This window comes from Rhodnius prolixus, unplaced genomic scaffold (assembly GCF_049639745.1).
Source record: "Rhodnius prolixus isolate KJV_2025 unplaced genomic scaffold, Rpr scaffold_7, whole genome shotgun sequence".
Classification (NCBI taxonomy): domain Eukaryota; kingdom Metazoa; phylum Arthropoda; class Insecta; order Hemiptera; family Reduviidae; genus Rhodnius; species Rhodnius prolixus.
The window spans coordinates 30820587-30839368 of record NW_027411582.1 but is presented as its reverse complement, the minus strand read 5'-3'; the positions used below and the strand labels follow the sequence as shown (position 1 = coordinate 30839368).

The window sequence follows — 18782 nt, the reverse complement described above, 5'->3', positions numbered from 1 at the left end:
TTATCGGTACAATTCAAAAACAAAATCGCTAAAAACTAATACTATAATCGGTTCATTATTTGAGGCATAAAATTAAATTTTTAATTTAAAACAAAGAAAAAAAATCTGTTTAATTAAAGTAATTAAGATTTTAATTAAAGCAGAAATTTAATTACAAAAGTCCTCCGTCATTTTTGCATAAATTTTTTCATTACTTTTTATAGCTTTAACCACGTTAGCTGTTGTGTTATTATTATCGGTATTCGGAGGGCGAGTCCAGGTTTTCGCTGGGGCATAGCAACCAGGAAGGTTATTGTACCATCCTCTAGATCAGTGGTGGGCAAACTTTTTTAATGGAGGGAGCCACAAAGTTTAAGAAATTCTAGAGGAGGGCCAGAATTTTTAGAAAAAAATGCATTTTGTGTTAAAGCTTTTAATCATAATATTATAAAAACATTACAGGATTACACACTTGTGTAACTACGCGGCTAGTTTAGCTTCACCTATAGGTTATGCATCTATTATTCTACTAAGTAGAATCTACTTTATACTTCTCGACCGTCAAAACGTAATTATAGCGGGCCATATACTATCCATGCCGATGGACCCTCGGCGGGCCGGATTAAATACTTTCGCGGGCCGGAGTTGGCCAGCGGGCCGTACTTTGCCCATCACTGCTCTTGATGGTCTAATAGGTTAATAATAAACCCTCTTCTTAAAAGATCCAGGGAACTTTACCACAATTCCTTAGTTACGAAATGACTCCCCTCCTCTCTGTGGCCGCCAAGAGCCAAAAAAAAATCTCATAGTGTAACCACACGATGGTAACCGGTTGTGAGAAGGAGTTTCCTTTTTTTTCCTCCTAGCAGAGCCTGTTTCCATTGTAGGTTCTATCGAATTTCAGGACTTCCGATTCTTAGACCAACAAATGGATGCACTGTTTGTGGCCAGCAAATTTGGGAGACTTCATTTCCCTTGCAGCTGAAGCTGTAAATCGAGTTTTTGTGAAAACACCTAACATTGCGTCTATTTAGATTCCAAGTTTAGGGGGGGGGACCTCGTACAGAATTGCATTCGTAACACTGTGGTAATAATCATTAACTACGGCTATGTACGAGGGCATTCGTAACAACTAACAGGTTAGGGACCCCGATTTTTCAAAAACCTTTTTTTGTAAAGTCCTATCGAAAACTGGGTTTTCTGTCCAATATGCACTTCAAAGTTCCTACAAAGAAGATTAGGTCAAATATGTGAGTAAGATTTCCTAATTTATTTAAAAGAATAATCAAAAAAATTAGGTCCTAAATATCGCAAATATAAAGCAGAAAGGCGCCACGGTAGTCGAGCGGTTAGAGGCGAGACCTGCGAAGCTAATATGTATTGTGGTACTGGGTTCGATTCCCGGTCTTAGGGCCTTGGATTTTATTTAATGGTTAATAAAAGAAGTTTACAGTAAAGTATGTTTGCTAATCGCCTCCGTCCACGACACCTAAATTGGTAGTTGGGGCGTTGAGCCCCGCCTGAAAAAAATAGGCGATTACTACTGCTACTACTATAAAGCAGAAATTTGTTTCGGTACAGTATCAGAAATGATAATCACAAAAATCGGTAATGCCCTTCCCCCAAAAAACAATTGCCGTCCCTTTGTAAATAAGAAGGGAACCCCCCCCCCAAAAAAAACTAATTCAAGACTATTGGAAGAGATAAATTATTACTTTAACATTGTTACAGAATCGTGAACTAGAAGCACTAGCTAGCGATGGAACACAAAACGACAGCGGAGGCAACAATGGTCTACTGGAGTCTAACAGTAACAAAAACAGACTAAGGGAGCTGGCCAATGCTTATGATGAACTATTAAGACAAAACATGTTACAACAATCTGCTGCTCAACATTTATCCGCGGAGAAACGGGCTTCTTGTTAGTATGAAGTAAAATATACGTAATTATGGGACTAATATGGGACTGTATCAGAAATTTCAATTTCAATTTTTTTTTTTTTTTTTGAAAATATATGAAATTAAATTGACCTCAATATCCCCAGGAAGAGGGTAAAATTGCTCTCCCCTACAGTTCAAAATTTATACCTTTATTGACAATAATAATTATTATTTTCCAGACATGTCATTGTGTCATTTCAAGATCTGCAATATGGGACGCAAGAGGACGCCCTACGAAGCGGTGCATAAAAAATAAGAGAGCAGTAAGCAATAAATCTTGATTTCCCCCACCCCTTTAACTACAATCAACCAACATGTAAAATCCACAAAATGTGTATCTCAATCCTGAATCAAATAAAAAATGAAATGAAAATAATTTTCTCTGATTTTTTCTTGTTTTGTTTTAAAGAGGAAAAAAAAGGAGCAATTTTTCAAGTCCCAAAAAATAATTTATTAATGAGACTTAACTGCAATAAAATCATTGAAATCAATCTATCAATAAAACTGCTAATCAATAAAGTGATTTTTCAAAAATCAAAATAAAAAAAAGAAGTATTTTCTTAAAAACCTAATATACATATATATTTTTAAAATAAGATTTTCGTCCAAACTTGATGTAAAATAAAAATAAAACAATTTACAAAGTAATTTAAAAAAAAAAAAAAAAACTCGCATTTCCCCATTTTTAGAGAATTTGTAGATTATGAATATATTATTTGTTCCCCCCACTTATTTTATTTTGTTTTATTTAAGGTAGTTTAATATTAATAATAATAATCATCATTATAAATATATAAAGAAATTGTTAACTGATTAAAATGCATTAACTATAATGCAACACAAAAATACACACACATAAATACACATAACACACACAAAACAAAACTAGAATAAACAAAAATAACCATTAAAACAAAGAAAAACCAAATTTTCATTTTTTTTGTGAAAATTATTAATGTAAAAAACAAAAAATATCAAGTTAATAAATTATTCAATGTATATACAAAAAATTCGTTTTTTTCTGTGTACATTACTCCGTGAACGTTAGTTAATGAAAAGATGTTGTCTATATGTAAAAATATACAATGAGTAAAAACGATGTAAAAAAAAAAATTTAATGGAGTAATTCTGCTCCAGGTGGTAAAATTGAAAGAGTTTATAAAACAAAAAGCAAAAAAAAAAAAATGAACTTACATTTAAATTTTGGTATTATCAACATTATGGTGTGGATTTTAACAAAAATGTTGATGTAAGATCGAAAAATTTTCCTCCTAAAAGAAAAAGAATCAACGTTTTCTGGGGAAAGACTATGAAACAATATACGAGGGTCGTTTGAAAAGTCCGTGCAAAGTCAGAGAGATAGCACTACTGGCGCGTATCGAGGTTATGTTTAGTTAGTAGCATCTCTTGGAAGAACACACACCAAGTTTCAGCCAGATCGGTCTATTTCTTTGTGTCTGGCATTCGTTTGAATCGAGGAAGTCGAGTGATTTTCAAAAAATGGACGAAAAATAATTTCGTGTGTTGATTAAACACTACTTTATGAAAGGCAAAACGCCTCAGGAGACTAAAGAGAAGCTTCATAAACATTATGGTGACTCTGCACCTTCGATTAGAACAGTTTATAAGTGGTTTCAAAATTTTCGGAGTGGCCATATGGGCACAAGTGACGCTGAACGTTCTGGACGCCCTGTTGAGGTTACTACTCCAGAAATCATTGATAAAATCCATGATATGGTGATGGATGACAGAATAGTGAAGGTGCGTGAGATTGCTAGTGCTGTGGGCATCTCGAATGAACGGGTACATAATATCTTTCATCAACATTTGGACATGACAAAGCTATCCGCAAGATGGGTGCCGCGATTGCTCACGCTTGACCAAAACCGAAATCGTGTGAAGTGTTGCAAGGACGGTTTGCAGCTGTTCCAGAAGAATCCGCAGGACTTTAAGCGTCGTTTCGTCACTGTGGATGAAACATGGATACATCACTACACTCCTGAGACCAAAGAACAATCTAAACAATGGGTTACCAAGGGGGAATCTGCGCCAAAAAAGGCGAAGACCGTTCCTTCGGCCGGAAAGATTATGGCGACTGTCTTTTGGGATTCGCAAGGAATAATCCTCATCGACTATCTGGAAAAGGGTAAAACTATTACAGGTGCATATTATTCATCGTTATTGGACCGTTTGAAAACCGAGCTGCAAGAAAAACGCCCACGATTGGCCCACAAAAAAGTCCTTTTCCATCACGACAACGCACCAGCTCACACCTCAGCAGTTGTGGTCGCAAAATTAATGGAAATAGGGTTCCAACTCGTTTCACATGCCCCCTATTCTCCAGACTTGGCTCCCTCGGGCTACTATTTGTTCCCCAATATGAAGAAATGGCTGGCGGGAAAAAGATTTTATTCAAACGAGGAGGTGATTGCAGAAACGAATGGCTATTTTTCAGACTTGGACAAATCCTATTATTCGGAAGGGATCAACAAACTAGAGCAGCGTTGGACGAAGTGTATAAGCCTAAAAGGAGACTATGTTGAAAAATAAAAAAGGTTTACCCCAAAAAATTAAGTAGTTTTTATGTTTGCACGGACTTTTCAAACGACCCTCGTATATTAGGTCTCGCTCTTACTGAAGGCTTCGTTGATAACAAAAGAACTAAAGGCCAGAAAAAAAAAGTATGTGTATAATTAGTTAAAATCCTTTTAATAGTTCTAATCACTTCTGGCTGCGCATTATCACCCTAATACCATCCAAAATGCCTCTTTAGATGATAACCAAAATCACTTATACCAAGAAATGTTCGCAAATCGCACGTTTTCTACGCAAATAGTTTTGCAAATACAAAATCATCAAATCGGCACAACAAATGTGGTGGGAAAAAAAAACCAATCGATTTGATAAAATAGCCTAAATGAAATGTAACAATAGTGAAAATGCTTCCAAAGACTTTTCACAAAAAAAAGTAACCAATATTTTAAGGTTATTTTCTCCCAAACACACTGTGAAAGATCATCTATATCCTACAAGATTGAGGTGAAACAAAAATTAAACTACATCTGTCTTTAAAACAATGCCAAAATGTGCAAAACAATTAATAAAATGCACTTTAAATAATACTAAAAAAATAATAAATAACTATATAAGCATGATCACTTACCATATTTTCTTTGAAGTAATAACGAAATTGATGACTCTAAACTGCAAACCATTCCATAGAAAGTGAACCCGCAAACTGCATCTGCAAAATCATTAATGATTTAGTCTATAATTAATTATAATTTCAGTCATAAAAGTCAAGTTACAAATAATACAAGTTTAAAAACTTGGGACATACTTGGGCAATTTTCAATCAAAAACTACAATTTAAATTAATCATTCAAAGCTATTCTCAAGTAAATGTTACTTTTTTTTTTTACAGCGATTGATGTAATAATCAAACTCTTTAGAATAATTTCTGTACACTTAAAAAAACAAAAAGAATCTAATATCAATAATAAGCACCAATTAACATTATCTCAATCTTAAACCAAATTATTCTTAAAAGCCGGCTTGATAATCTTTCTTAAAATGAACATGGCGTCTTTAAACTTTAACTTCCCTTTTGATTGGAATTAAGCCCAAAGATGAAGAACAAATGGATGTGATGAAAGCTTAGTCTTTATTCATCTCCATGAACTTAAATTACATAAATTTAAATATAATAATAATTAAGTTATAAAGGAACATACTAAAAATATTATGTCAGGAGATCGTCTTAATTTGTTAAAACTTGCTAGATATTAAAGAAGAAAGTTACCATTTGAATTGCAAAATACTTACCACATATTTCTTTGTTCCTATTTTATAAACTGACTAAAACTTTTATGAAATCAAAAACCTACTAAAATTCTGTTAATTATTCGACAATATTACTTGTAATAATTGTGAAAAATTAAAAAATAAGGCCCCAAGAACTAAAAGAATAGACTATACGTCATCACCTACTTGCAATGATCACGGCCTATTTTATCTTACATTTCCTTTTTTTCACATTAATTAAAGGTATTTCTAAAATTATGACGAACTAATTATAAATTTCACAAGTTTTTAAAAAGAAATTATTACATAAATAAGAAATATCTTTTATATTTATTATTAATTTCAATTAGCTGATAAAAAAAAAATAACAGTTTATAATTACCATTATAAAGTAATTTTAATTCAAAATTTTCAAGTACAGAATAACCAACTATGATGCTAGTAAAATTATTCAAGAATATCCTTTATGTTTTTCTTATTTTGCAAAAAACTTTTTCTTTTATTCTCAACTGAAAACACAAATATACAAAACCGTATTTAAAAATGGAACCTAACAGTCCATAAATATATGATTCCACTTTTCACCACTAGGTTCTAACTAGCAGCACTTGTTAGACCTTTCTTCATACTAACGCGCGTTCTGTGTACACAGTCAAATTCATGTAAAGATTTAATTTTTTTCTGCCTCAAAACAGATAATTTAATGACAAAATAAAATAAAATAGTTAAAGACAATACTTTTTTATTCTCACTTAAAAACATTTCTTTTTTTTTTATAAATCTATGACTTCCATAGATTCCAAAACCACTTTAAATGAAGTGTATAAGATTCGTTTACATCATTTCTCTTACAAAATTAAACGAAAACTATATTATTATAATCAAAAAATATTGAGCTGTTTGAATTATAAAAAGCAAATAATTGACAAAACCTGAAAATAGTTAATGTGACAGACTATTCTTTAAAATTGAGTATAACTGGACAAATTAAAACTACTGAACATGGTGAGTAAGATATATTTACCTTTATATATTATTTATATGTATAATAAATTTGGTTCACAACTAAAACAAAAACAAATCTCATTTTTTAAATCTAGGGATCGACTCTCCCCGCAACATTCTTTTCAAATTCCACTCGCAGCAAAAACGGGAAATAGGTGCGGAGAAAATCTAGAGAATTAGAATGATACAAGTTTGAACACGAATATTTTTAACTAGTAAAGAAATCTAAAGAATTGAAGAAATTATTTTATTCGACTAAAAATGTCTTCAAGAAATTGAATTTTAACTCAAGATGAACTTAATTCAATCAGAATAAATGAACAAAACGTATTCAAAAAAATCAAAAATAACGGTAAAATTAGCCGCAATAATAATAGATTCTTATTTCTAGTTTTTTTTTTTTAAGGTGTTTTGAATTCTCTCGAACATTTCTATAAGCAATAAGAAAACTTATGGGCTCATCCCTAAGAATCATTAATCTTATAAAAAATAAGTTGATGTATCACTTCTTCAGAAACCTTAGTCTCTCTGTGGAAATCCACATAACTACACAACTCTTTCATTGTCCACAATGAAGACATCTGTAATCAAGGAACTATTGTCGGCCAACATTCTTGAGAAAGCGAAAATAACTGTCTTTTCCCAGTGATAGGCATTCTAGTCACATCCTTCAGTTAAAACTTCTCAAAAAAAAACAAAAATTCAATTTCGGCAAGCAAAAAGGCAAATTTATGTATAATAAACATGGCATACATCAACCATCAATAATATCATTAACCAACTCCACTTATGCCAAAAGGAATATAGAAAAACAACGTTATAGCTTTTAAAATAACAAAAACCAGTGAAAACAAAGGATCTTTAAACTATAACAACCTTCAAAAGACATTATATCTTATAAGCTGGTTTGGAAGTTTGAAGATAAGTGTGCAAATGTTTTAAGTGTGACATCCAAGTTGTTTCTTTGAAGAAACACAATACATTGTTGGGTATAAGATTACTTTACTTTTAATAAGGAACTTACAATGAAGCCGTACCAAAGGAATAGAACAATTATCCAATTTAGTTATGTAACTGAGATGAGTAAACTTCTGAAACAGTTTACAAGAAAGCAACCCTTTTTTTTCCCTTTCAAAACAATCGTTTCATATTTTAAGAGGCTAAAGTTTTACATATTATTACCTTGACAGTATTTTACACAGAAAATTTTCTTGTAGTATCACACAAACAACATCAACATTCAACTTTAATACACTTCTATTTACATACTGCTACACCAGCTTTATAACCTTCCACACTGTTAACGGTACCATTTGAAAAGAGCATTAGTAACCGGTAACCTTCATTTAAAAGATAATTATCTCCATTTTCCCGTTTATTTGATTGTTACTGTAATAATGCTTGCAGAAAGAATACATTAAATTAGCTACTACTTCTCGTCAACGAATTTAAAAATTAAAACACGTTTTATATTTTCACAACACTAATCGATGGGGTGGCATAAATATGAACGAGGTCGGAAGTTTTACTAGTACTCTGCTTTTAAAGATGTTTAAAAAAAAGGAAGATATTACCACAAATTTTTATTAAAACCACAAAGCCCTGATGCAAAATAACGCTTAATCTTTCTGATCTCTTTTACGTAAAAAAATAAGCTGAAAGTTGTCTCAATTACTCAAATACAGAATCATAGCTAGAAATTTATTTTGGGCGAATATTTATGCATAGAATACTTCGTCAGGTGATGTCAACTCCATAATATCATGAAATTTACTTCTTAGTGACACCAGCATGCTATACTTGCTTTAATTAAGAACTGCTTGATTATGAAATGAATGACCAACAAGTGGAAAAATAGTACAAGTTGCCGTAAACAATTTCATGATTAAAAGATAACTGGAAGAAAATAAGAGATGCTGAAGTTGTTAAGCATCTCGTTTCAAATGGGTGTATCATACGAAACCGTTTAGTCACTCATTAATTGATACAGGGCAAGGTGTTTGCTGTTATTTACCAAATTGATCGTTTCTTCACTGCGATGCGCGATACAAATAGATGATAACGGGCGATTTGGAGTCCGAATTAACCACCTTCATTTAACTATTAGGAGGAATGTACTCGTACAATGGTATATCCTTATTAGCAAACAAATTTTGTTCACAAGGTAGACTTGAATTCGGGATCTCCGTGAGCTATCTACTGTACTAATCTCCACCTTCTGTTGGAATAAATGAATTTTCAATTTTCAAAAGACCGTAATATTTATTTATGCGACATCTTGAGGAACCATCTTTGTGCAAATCGGAGGATAATTGTATTTAATTACGAGTATTCCATTTCTGAGATTACTTTTTCTGGAAGTTGTTGTTTTCTTGTTTATTAACACAAAACTGAAAGTTAAGTTGCCTAGGTGACCGAAATTCGAGGAAAGAGGTTATCGAAATAAATGTATTGATGATAAAAACTCATTTTTTTTTAAACCAAGAACTAATTATCAATTTCAAGAAATACTGGGGAGGCAAAAAAATATATAAACTATAGAAGAGCATAATTTTATTTATTCAAATTTCACAATGATTTGACATTGGTTCAATAAAATCTCTGTTTATCAAAAAAACAAAAATTAACTTTCAAACATTTAAAAAGAAAATCAATTAAAATCTCTTATTTATTTTTCTAATAAAGAATAAATAGCCTAAAAAGTGAAAACTTAAATATAATAATAGTAAAGCTAAAATATTCCTATTCAAATGTGTCTCAGAAAAACTATAATTTTCTAGAACTTCTTCTCCTGACTTTAAACAAGGTAGATATGGTTCATCATCGGCACAAGCTGAAATTAATATATGTTTAAAAATTAATAAATACATTTGATATCTTTTTGGTCATTAATTTATTGTATACAATATCTTGTGAAAGTTACATTCGTAAGAAGTTTTTATGTTCAAAAGATATCAAATTTTGATTTTATAAATCCAAACTGATTTTTATATGTACTGTTTTTTATAACTTACTGATATTTCCCACTTTTTCCCACTGTAATATTGATAATGATTCGTATGTGTACATAAGCCATGATAAATACTGCATCCACATTGTAGCTATAGGTAAGGTGCTAGAATGATATCATTTACACATTAGGTTCTCATTGTTGATCATTCTTTAGAAGAAACATCTTACTGCAGTTATCTGTCTTTTATTTCAACTTAATTTACTAAACGTACCTTAATTTGATAAATAATCCAGACGTAATCATTGCCACATAATCAAACGGGACTAGGTAAGCCATGGCTAAGGGAACTGAATCAAAAGCAGCAGAGAAAAACGTGCCTAAACGAAAAACAGTTTAAAAATAAAATATTTTTAACAGCATCATTTTAAATAATCAAGTAATTAGAAAAAAAAAAAATTACCACAAGATGTTGAAACATTAATGCAAAGAATTGTTAATAAGTTTATCATTGTAAAAGCATAAAATGTGTTTCTTAATCCAGCCAGGACGTACACACATGTAGTAAATGTTATCGCTTCTATTACTAAACCTGGAAACTGAAAATTGTAAAAAATATTTTAAAATAATGAAAAACGGACTAAATTTCAGGCTATGCCTATGAACTTTTGTGTCCTTAAATGAAATAATTTGATGCAAAAAGTGTTTACTTTGAGATAATTATAAAAAGTAATATTTATAAGCTTAAAGTGATATTAAGTAATCTAATGGATTCCTTGTACGCTACTATTTTATTGTATATAACATTGAGAAGGCTTTTACTGTTCTTTCTTTTTAGATTATGCTAAATCAATTTCAGATTCGAATGCCTCCTTTTTTTTGTACTATTCATTCAATAAATTGAATTCTATGTTCTTGGATTACTTCTTTTTCATTTACCATGAAGAGTAAATGAGTTCTGCAGAAAGATTGGCGCTTCCAACAGCAACCAGAAACGGGTCCACCTTGTAACACCAGTAAATGTTTTACATGAATTAGGCTTATCCCACGCAACCCAGAAAATGACGAAAGCGTTAAGAATATATATGTACCTAGAATCATATGAAGTTGTTAATAATTACTTCTTCAAAGAAATTTAAAAACTAATTTAGGTCGCAAGTAAAAAAGCTATTATGGCCTAACCCAAACACTTCTTATTACTGGAACAAAAACCACTTTAGATAATAAAACATTGGGCTGGCCTGACGTATAGATCAGAATGATGGGTTATAAAGTTGACAATGTGGAATCGCTGTGTTTAAGCAAGATTACTGCAAAGAATTAATGTGCCTGTGCAAAAGAGTGATGTTAGGAAGAGATATAATAAGAGCTATACGAAAAATATAAGGATATCTTTTTAATGAATTTCATCCTAATAGACTTCGATGGGCAGGTCATTTGTAAAGGGTATCCCTTCCCCCCATAAACGGTTTTGGATTACAAACCCAAGGGGCAGAAGAAAGGTCGTCAGGTTGTACGATGGCTAAACTGGGTTGGCAGAGAGAAGTGGCTATAGCACCGGAGACGGATAGACATGGTGAATGTTTTAACATGATTTTGCTTTAAAATCTTTTTCATTTTTTGTTTTAACTCTTCAAGAAATTTGAGAAAAGCGTGTCTAAAACTTACAGATGAAATGATCTTTGAAATGTAATATGCTAACGAACTATACGCTCCATTTGAATGTTCCCTGATAAACATTGGAAATTCCTGAGGTAGATTTGTAAGCGCTGCGTACATTGGAGCGAAGGTGTTCTCTGTTACAAGTACAAATAGTGCACCTTGTATAGCCTGAACTCCAGGTTGATCAAGTTGAATTGTACCAAAATAACATAAACCAGCTGCTACGGCCAGAATCTACAAAAAAAAAAAAAAAAAAAAAAAAGAAGAAGAAGCAACAGAGTGTAAAGAAATCTTCATTTTCTCTGCTATTTCTGATCCACCGTGAATGTAACTAGTTATGTACCTACCATTTTTTGGAAAATTTTTAACCACTGAAGGTTTGGATTTCTTAAATTTTCTAAATAACCACGAAAGCAAAGCCAATAGAGTTTTGTCACCCAAAAAGCTGGTTTACTGGAAACAATTTGTTTACTATAAATGAGACAAAACTTTAACGAGCTCGTTTATCATCAAATAATTAGAAATATAATACTTACTAATCAGGCAATTTTTGGCAAAAAATCTAGTAGATTTAAAAAAAAATTAATTATCATTGTAATATATACCAAATACTGTAAAAATTTAATAGCATTAATATAGTATGATTACCTCGCCTATTTGTTTATGAAAAATTATCATAGTTTCTATACTTTTGTAATGTTCAGATATGGCAAATTCATGAGCAAATCTTTTTATAGCTATTTTCGTAGCATTTTCAGCCCCTGGTATTGGTGCTACACATTTAACTAGAAATTCACCGTGTGTAATTTGTTTTTCAGGTGTATAGCCAGCCCTATGCAATGAATACAATAATTGTTAGCTGTAACTTAATGTTAGAATTTTAATGATTTTTAAATTATTTATTGAGATATCAAAAACTGCGTAAATATACATCTAGTAAATAAAAATTAGAATATACAAGAATTAAGAATGATTGAGCTAAGTAGAATTGGGATTTAACCAAAGAGATGGTTCAAGATTATTTATAGTAACCTGAAAATAGCCTACTTAGGTAAAACATTTTCTTGGCCCAGAATCCTTAACCATATTTCTAAATTTAATTAAACAGAAATTACTGGCTCTATAAAGTGCCATAATAGACAGATGGAGAAGGCTTACTGGCCAATACTCCTCGAATTTAATCTAGGTCAATATCGGTAAATCACAAATGTTTCTTACCTTTGAAAAAAATTCACAGCTTCCTCCGTAGTACCAGCAAACACTACCATACCTTCAGCCAACAGATAAATAGTACTAAACATGGCCAACACTTCTGGACTAGGTTGGTGTATAGTGCAGACCAAGGAAGCACCAGTTGAACATGTTTTAGCTCTCATTAAAGCTACTAAGCGTCCAGCTGTATAAGAATCAAGACCAGTAGTTGGTTCATCAGCGAATAACAGCTTTGGCGATGTAAGACACGCGGTGGCAAAAGATAGACGCTTCTTCTCACCACCAGATAGTAACGTCTGCAATTTGGGATGAAAAGTTTTGTTCTTTTAAAAAAAAAAAAAACAAGGCAAAGATTATACTGTTTCAATTTTCTTAAAGGTAATGAAATCTCTCTCCATTATTACTAAATTTTAATTAACTAATAATAAAAACAACTCACATGCCTTTTCGCCATCAACTGCTAAGCTTCCAATTTTACAATTTGCCACTTTTGATAATCCCAATTGTTCGATTAATGAAGTGACCACAGATTCTCGAAAAGATCTGCTGATTCGACGATCCATTTTCAGCCGAGCCTTAAATTTAATGAAATACAGTATTGTTAAGAAATTTTAGACTCTCAGAAGGCTTGAGATTTATTTTAAAAAATATTGTATTTGGAAACTGTAAAGATTTTAGTTGCCTTCAATATTATCTATTTATTTCATTTTAATTAAAGAACTCTTCTGAGGAATCTTAACATCCACCAGTGTCATAAAATCACTCTTGCTTCTTTTAATTGTTTTTTTTTTTAAAAAAAAAAAAAAGATCTACATAAGTGCAGTTAATGTAATAAGTTTAAAGAAAACGCATGTGCATTTTTACTGGTGACGTAGCTGAGATTCCTCACTCTCTCCGACCTCAATTATTTACTGAGAATATTATTTACGTAGGATACCAGAATAATGTAGAATTTATGGCAACTAGAGCAGGTTCTCAGAATCCCTAACCATACAAATAGATATGGGTATTATAAAAAAGTGAGTGTGGCTGAAATTGGAAGCAGAAAATTGATAGAAAAACTGAAAACGGAGTAAAGTTGTGGAAAGCCTTGCTTTAAAGGCCAAACGGCTTAGTCAGAAATACAAAATCTATCTTGAATGTGGGTAAAAGTTTTCAACTAGCAATAATGTTTGAAGGAAAAAAAAGGACCCGGTTTCGGGAAAACCGAAACTGAATTTTTGATTCAGTAAAATGGTACTCTGAAGGGATTTTGGTTTTGAAAACTCAGCTCCGGAAATTGGTGAAAATTGTCTATTTATCTTGGAGGCGCTACGGTAGCCGAGCGGTTAGAGGCGAGACCTCCGAAGCTAATACTCGTATGTATTGTGGTACTGGGTTCGATTCCCCCGGTCTTAGGCCTTGGATTTTACTTAATGGTTAATAAAAGAAATTTACAGTAAAGTATGTTTGCTAGTCGCCTCCGTCCACGACACCTAATTGGTAGTTAGACGTTAAGCTCCGCCTGAAAAAATTGGCGATTACTTTACTTTTCTCGAATATGGAATGGGCGAGCTATCTAATATCAAGAGCCACTTCCGAAAAAAAAAACGGTGTAAAAATAAGAGGGTGCTTTGGAGCTACAATATTGAGATGAAAGGAGAGCATTTATCTGACAGCCACAGCGCTAGCATAGCATAGCCTAAACAAAAAGCTACGGTACCGTAGAGATGGGCTTAGTTTTAAAAAAAACTGTTCTTATTTTACAAACATTTGTGGACAAAATAAGCCAAAAATAACCTACCATAAAACTTAGATGTTCTCGTACTGTTAACGCTCCAATGAAGAAATCTTCTTGGTACATAAATCCAGATAAATAGCACATAGATTCATTAGTCTTTTTACCATTCAATCGTACATCACCATCCACCAATGTCTTACCTACATTAGATTTAAGAAAAAAAAAAGATTAAAAAAATGCACTTTTCTACTAAACACTACTGATATAACAGATTTAATGTCTTATACCATGATATCTGTGCGCAATAGCTGATAACATTGTACTTTTTCCAGCTCCACTGAAATAAGAAAGGTTTTCACGTATATTATGTTGTACAATAATAAATAATAATATTACTTATCAGTTCTGTGCTAACCTTGGACCCAAAATTGCCACTAAACTTGCTGGTGGAACAGCTCCTGAAACTAGAAAATGATTTTATATAAAATAAAAGTAAACACATCGATACAAAAATTTAATGAACAATTAGTAAAATTGCTCTGACTATTGTTTATAATCCGTTTATAGGAAGTACGAGATCGTGTCAACAGTTTATGTTCTTCAGAAGGGACGTAGACAGATAGGTCACTCCAGGTTAAAGTCCAACCATTCATCTCTGATCCTTTCACTTCTCCATTCTGTAATAATTTTAATTTTATGTATTTAAATTTTTCTCATCTTAAATTAATTTAAACTGGAGACAATATTTAACAAATTTATAAAAAGTGGAATACAAATGGGGCTCTCAAAAGATGTGTTTCTTTTAAAAACTCATAATTGAAAAAATTAACAAGAACGCAATACCTCCTCTTTCTAAGGGGTTAGGAAAAGAAAAAACATAGTATTTAAATTCAATAAATATTTTAATAATAAATAAATAAAATTAACGTAAATACCTTATCATTACTACAATTGTGTAGATCTTGTAAAACATGTGGGCTTTCATTATTCAACATAGAGAGATGATGTTTCATATTCTTCAACATCTTGTCGACAATGTAAACGATAGATTCAAAAGTTTCGCACAACAATAAGTGATTTCTGAAAGATGTAGTAACAGATTAAATTTAAAACACTTACATAGACTTACCACTACTCTAACTGCTTAGAAACTTATGTAACACAGTGCAGCAATAGTAAGAAACCTTGCATACTTGTTACAAGAAAAAAAAGTGATAAGGTTTCTCAGAGATCTCCAATTACAATCAACATAATCTATATACTGTCAATATTTATGGGGAATCATATACCTACGCAAACTTTTTTTTTTTTTTTTTTCAAATGTCGCTATTAGATATTTGAGTATGTAAAAAATAAATCCAACAGTAATATAATCTTATTAGATTACATAGAAAGATGTATTTATGAGATAACTGGAAGAAAAAAAATTATGAAAGTCTTTAATATAAAGACATGTTAACAATTTACATGCTTTACCTTTAGAATTAACTGACGAAAAGTGGTCGGTTGACCTTAATCGATTTTGTTTTTATTATTATTGTTTAAAAGTTCCAAGCAATGCAATCTATCTACCTATTTCTTTGGTTATCTTAGGTTTTCTGCATGTATACCACTCCTAAATTAAATCATAAAGAGATTATTTTAATTTATGTTATTTTTGTACAAGATATGTATGTAAACTATTTATGTTTAGAAATACTAAAATTAACTTCAAGTTAAAATGTAGTAACAGCTATATATGCAGAGAATACTGAATAGGCAACTTTGATCTTATTTCACCAAGATACCCTAAGCTGCTCACAGCAATTTAGTTGCTCTTCTACAGATAATATCACCTGGATGGACAAATTTGGGTCTGACTAAACGTCATCCATTTATATACTCACAAATTTGATAAAATATCATCAGGTAATTGGAAAGAATTAAGCCTATAGAAACAAATAACCTTAAGAAAGTCAAAGTTTGCAAATATGTTCCGAAAAAATAGGAGAAATATTTCTCTGTTAAACTGTTACACTAGCATATTTAGTGGCGTTAGTGCTCATCTGTAGAGTAAATTTGATCAATCTCAACAATGCAAACATTCTTATAAGAAGGATTTTGGGACATATAAAATCCTCCCTTTTTTTTCAAAAATTCCATTTTGATCTGGAATCCATTACTAGAACATACTGGAAAAAAAAAATTCTTAAGTGTTTGCCCTGCACTAAACGAAATCTGACTGTCCAAATTTAGGTACAAATTTCTTTCAGATTTTTGTTTAACTTCCATTCAAATACAGCAAAGAATGATCCAAAATCTATGCGCTGAGGTATCCACCAGAGGCATCAGACAATCTGCGCTAAACTCTCCTTCCGAGAATTTACTCTAATACTTAGCGCGGGTGGAATGTTTATAAAAGCTACTTAGTTGTTTTCTTATTGCCTCTAAATTTTGTTTCTTCTAAAGGCTACACATATAAATTAATAAAAATATAAGGCACCAATGAACAGCATTGACTCCGAAGTCTGAAATGCTATTACTACTTCTTTAATTGCCGTTTCAATGGTTTTAAAAGTCAGATATATACCAAATTTGCACTTAATATTTAGTTTCTTCCCTTATTTTATATAAGGAATTAAAACCACAACCATAATGTAATAGCGGCACATTTCATAGCAGCGAGCAATCAATATTTTGGTCATTTGATTTTCTCTTAGCTCCAGCCTATTACATAATATAGGTAGATGTTATATAATAGTTTCAACGTGTTATTAGGTTATTTTATAACAGCTTGTATAATTCCTAAAGAGTCACGAATGAGAGAGAGATACCTAAATATCACCCTTTTTTAAACCAACAACGAGTACATAGAAAATAGTAATTTCCTTTAATTAGGGGTAAGCGAAGGTACAAACATTGGAAAAAAACGTTCAGTAAGAGCTTACATTTTTAACGAAATTCTAAAATGTTTTGGATCTTTCTCTCTTAATAAAAATTATTCAATTATTAAATTTCAATTAAATTTATACTTTTTTGACATTAACGTTCGTACCAACTTTACAAAAGACTGAATAGTACCAGATATTACATTATAGTTACTGATAAAACATGTTTATTCAAGTTTATGAATAAAGAATGAGAAAATTGAAACAATTTCTTATTTCTGAATTTTAAGTGAAATCCGTATCGCCAGTGACGAAGTCAATGGCAAACAAAGTGCAAGGAACTTCTCCAGTAATAATTACTTTGCCGATAAGATAAAAGAAAAGAAAATTGGCTAGTATGGTACTCACAAATGCTATTTAAAATTTATTTTGGGTCTTAAAAATCACATAAGTCATAAGTCTAACGAAAACACATTCTGTTGGATAGTTATTCTGTAAATTTTATTAGTCCAACTATTAGCTCAAAGATAATCTGTAACAAAAAGTTATTCAAGAAGGAGTAGACTCAACTTCACTCTACAAATAGTGTGTTTCAAAAATTCTCAATTTGACCTCCCAATCCAAAGAACTATATCAAACAAAATTTCAACATTTGTTGATGTAAACCAACTATGAAATCAGACGAGTGTTGTTTTATTTCCACAAAACTTAATTAATTATAAAGAATATATGCTTCAACTCGTTGAACGCCGGAATAAAACGTTTTTATATTCTAACTCAATATTACATTAATTTAAGATTCAACTGTTAAAACGTGATTACATACCTTCCTTTTTAGATGGTAGCATAATATGTCAACTTCTATTAAACGGCATAATCACTTTAAATTTAAAACTAATCTTCATGTTAAACTTGGCGAATTGAAAAACATTCTAAAACAAAACAATTATAATACTCAGGTGTAATTGCATTATTTCTGTAAAGATGACAAAGTCCGTTCGGATTTTAATAGAACCGCTCTACTGCTACAACTGATTACATAACATCAATTGAACGAATCACTCGTTCAACAGTTTAAAATTCAAAATCGCCATTTAGGAAAATCGAAATTAAAATTTATACAAAAAGAAATCCTAAAAAAAGTACTACCTACCAAAATTCTTATAAGCTATCGGGTAATCTCAATTTTTACTAATCAAACCCACATCATAATTTTAATAATTTATTTTGAATTAAAAGTTGTAGATGTAACGTTTCAAAAGAGTTTGCGAAATTCGAGAATAAATTGAAGATTAAATAGTGTCAATTAATTAACAGCAAGTGTGGAATTGTTAAATTAATAATTCCTTTAAACAATCAAACCAACAAATTAACACGTTAACACTATCTAGCGTCGAAACAAAAAACTACAAAACTAATTTTTCTCGATTCTTTGCAAACTAGTGTACATAAAATCCACGAGAATGAGCATTAAGTACAATTTTGTTCTGAACATAGAGGTTGAACTTCAGAATTCAGACCCAATCAACTGAAACTGTTTTCGAAATCTTTCTCCGTTTGCTGGATCTTGATAAAACATTTCTTTATATTTTATTTTCTTTTTTTAAACTAATTTTCTTTAAAATTGTCTTATTATTTCATT

At 31.3% G+C, this 18782-nt stretch overlaps 3 protein-coding genes across 7 annotated transcripts in view; 1 reads left to right on the top strand and 2 right to left on the bottom strand.

Moving 5' to 3' along the window:
- Nucleotides 1–2930, top strand: part of CNMa (CNMamide) — a 42335-nt gene extending 39405 nt beyond the window's left edge. Inside the window, exons 3-4 of the mRNA XM_074114907.1 lie at nucleotides 1711–1900; nucleotides 2100–2930. Coding sequence (XP_073971008.1) covers nucleotides 1711–1900; nucleotides 2100–2176 — 267 coding nt within the window. The 3' untranslated portion in view covers nucleotides 2177–2930. The remainder of the gene's footprint in view (nucleotides 1–1710; nucleotides 1901–2099) is intronic.
- Nucleotides 1–8045, bottom strand: part of DNAlig3 (DNA ligase 3) — a 90884-nt gene extending 82839 nt beyond the window's left edge. For all 3 annotated transcript variants that reach the window (XR_012454296.1, XM_074114908.1, XM_074114910.1), the window contains exons 1-2: nucleotides 7912–8045; nucleotides 5084–5164 (exon numbers count right to left, since the gene is read on the bottom strand). The gene's annotated coding sequence lies outside the window, so the exon portion shown is untranslated. The remainder of the gene's footprint in view (nucleotides 1–5083; nucleotides 5165–7911) is intronic.
- A 1220-nt stretch (nucleotides 8046–9265) lies between these two features.
- Nucleotides 9266–18171, bottom strand: st (ATP-binding cassette transporter scarlet). 3 transcript variants are annotated; one of them, XM_074114912.1, is made up of 18 exons: nucleotides 17967–18171; nucleotides 17549–17672; nucleotides 15750–15888; nucleotides 15209–15353; nucleotides 14818–14950; nucleotides 14689–14737; nucleotides 14561–14610; nucleotides 14337–14473; nucleotides 12997–13128; nucleotides 12560–12849; nucleotides 11990–12173; nucleotides 11878–11903; nucleotides 11689–11794; nucleotides 11348–11575; nucleotides 10143–10278; nucleotides 9954–10059; nucleotides 9744–9844; nucleotides 9266–9562 (listed from the first exon to the last, which is right to left on the bottom strand). In XM_074114912.1, the coding sequence occupies exons 4-18, from the start codon at nucleotides 15296–15298 to the stop codon at nucleotides 9384–9386; spliced, it is 1947 nt and encodes a 648-aa protein (XP_073971013.1). In that variant the 5' UTR covers nucleotides 15299–15353; nucleotides 15750–15888; nucleotides 17549–17672; nucleotides 17967–18171; the 3' UTR covers nucleotides 9266–9383. The 3 variants fall into 3 exon arrangements, with proteins under 3 accessions (XP_073971013.1, XP_073971012.1, XP_073971014.1); XM_074114911.1 differs by lacking the exon at nucleotides 17549–17672; XM_074114913.1 differs by lacking the exons at nucleotides 15750–15888; nucleotides 17549–17672.
- Between the last annotated feature and the right edge of the window lie 611 nt (nucleotides 18172–18782).